This window comes from Poecilia reticulata, linkage group LG12, assembly GCF_000633615.1.
Source record: "Poecilia reticulata strain Guanapo linkage group LG12, Guppy_female_1.0+MT, whole genome shotgun sequence".
Classification (NCBI taxonomy): domain Eukaryota; kingdom Metazoa; phylum Chordata; class Actinopteri; order Cyprinodontiformes; family Poeciliidae; genus Poecilia; species Poecilia reticulata.
The window spans coordinates 26,342,566-26,343,647 of record NC_024342.1 but is presented as its reverse complement, the minus strand read 5'-3'; the positions used below and the strand labels follow the sequence as shown (position 1 = coordinate 26,343,647).

Genomic DNA, 1,082 nt, shown 5'->3' with positions numbered 1-1,082 from the left:
AACCCGACCAGAACCCACCCAGAACCTGCCCAGAACCCACCCATAACCCGACCTGAGCCTGGAGGAGAGGAAAACCTGGTGAGACCGGACTGGACCGGACCGGACTGGACCAGAACCTGTCCAGAACCCGACCAGAACCCACCCAAAACCTGCCCAGAACCCACCCATAACCCGACCAGAACCCACCCAGAACCCACCCATAACCCGACCTGGGCCTGGAGGAGAGGAAAACCTGGTGAGACCGGACCGGACCAGAACCTGTCCAAAACCCGACCAGAACCCACCCAGAACCCGACCTGGGCCTGGAGGAGAGGAAAACCTGGTGAGACCGGACCGGACCGGACCGGACCAGACCAGAACCCGGACTGGACCAGAACCTGTCCAAAACCCGGACTGGACTGGACCAGAACCCGACTAGAACCCACCCAGAACCCGTCCAGAACCAGCTGGTCAGGAAGAGTCAGGTCAGTAAAACATTAAGATAGAAAACCGAAGGGGACTGAGGACACGCCCCTGAGGACACGCCCCTGAGGGACGCCCCTGAGGACACGCCCCTGAGGGACGCCGCGGCTAGCAGACCCAGGCGGCCTCTTACCCCGACCTCCATGCAGACCACGCACTCCGAGCTGCCCGGCCCCTCCACCGGTGTGGGGGCGGAGGGCGTGACGGGGGTCCCTGGGGTCCCTGGGGTCCGTGGCGACCGCGGCGGGCTCGGGGTCGGCGCGGTGGCGGTGCTGGGCGCCAGAGGAGACGGGGGCGGGGTCAGACCCGTCGGGGTTTCTGCTTTGCTGGTTCCTGCAGAAGCAGCAGAAGGTCAGTGACCCTGACCCCTGGTGGGCGGGGCTTAAGCAGGTCAGGTGCCGGTACCTGCAGGCGCTCGGTCCCGGGCCCAGTTCAGCAGAGCTTTCTGGATCCCGGCCTCCTGAACGCCCAGCTGCAAAACAAGAACCAGCTGCTGATTGGACGATGCGCCTAAACCGCTAAGCTAGCAGAGGTTCATTCTGCCGCTGCTAGCTTAGCCGGTTAGCCGGCTAAGCTAGCAGAGGTTCATTCTGCTAGCTTAGCCGGCGCTCGTTAGCCGG

The 1,082-nt window shown here is 64.1% G+C and overlaps 1 protein-coding gene across 1 annotated transcript in view; it reads right to left on the bottom strand.

The window, feature by feature from the left end:
- The window catches only part of lrsam1 (leucine rich repeat and sterile alpha motif containing 1), a 17,875-nt gene that overhangs the window by 570 nt on the left and 16,223 nt on the right, over positions 1–1,082 (bottom strand). The window contains exons 17-18 of the mRNA XM_017307752.1: positions 868–934; positions 596–795 (exon numbers count right to left, since the gene is read on the bottom strand). Of these exons, the coding sequence (XP_017163241.1) occupies positions 596–795; positions 868–934 (267 nt within the window). The remainder of the gene's footprint in view (positions 1–595; positions 796–867; positions 935–1,082) is intronic.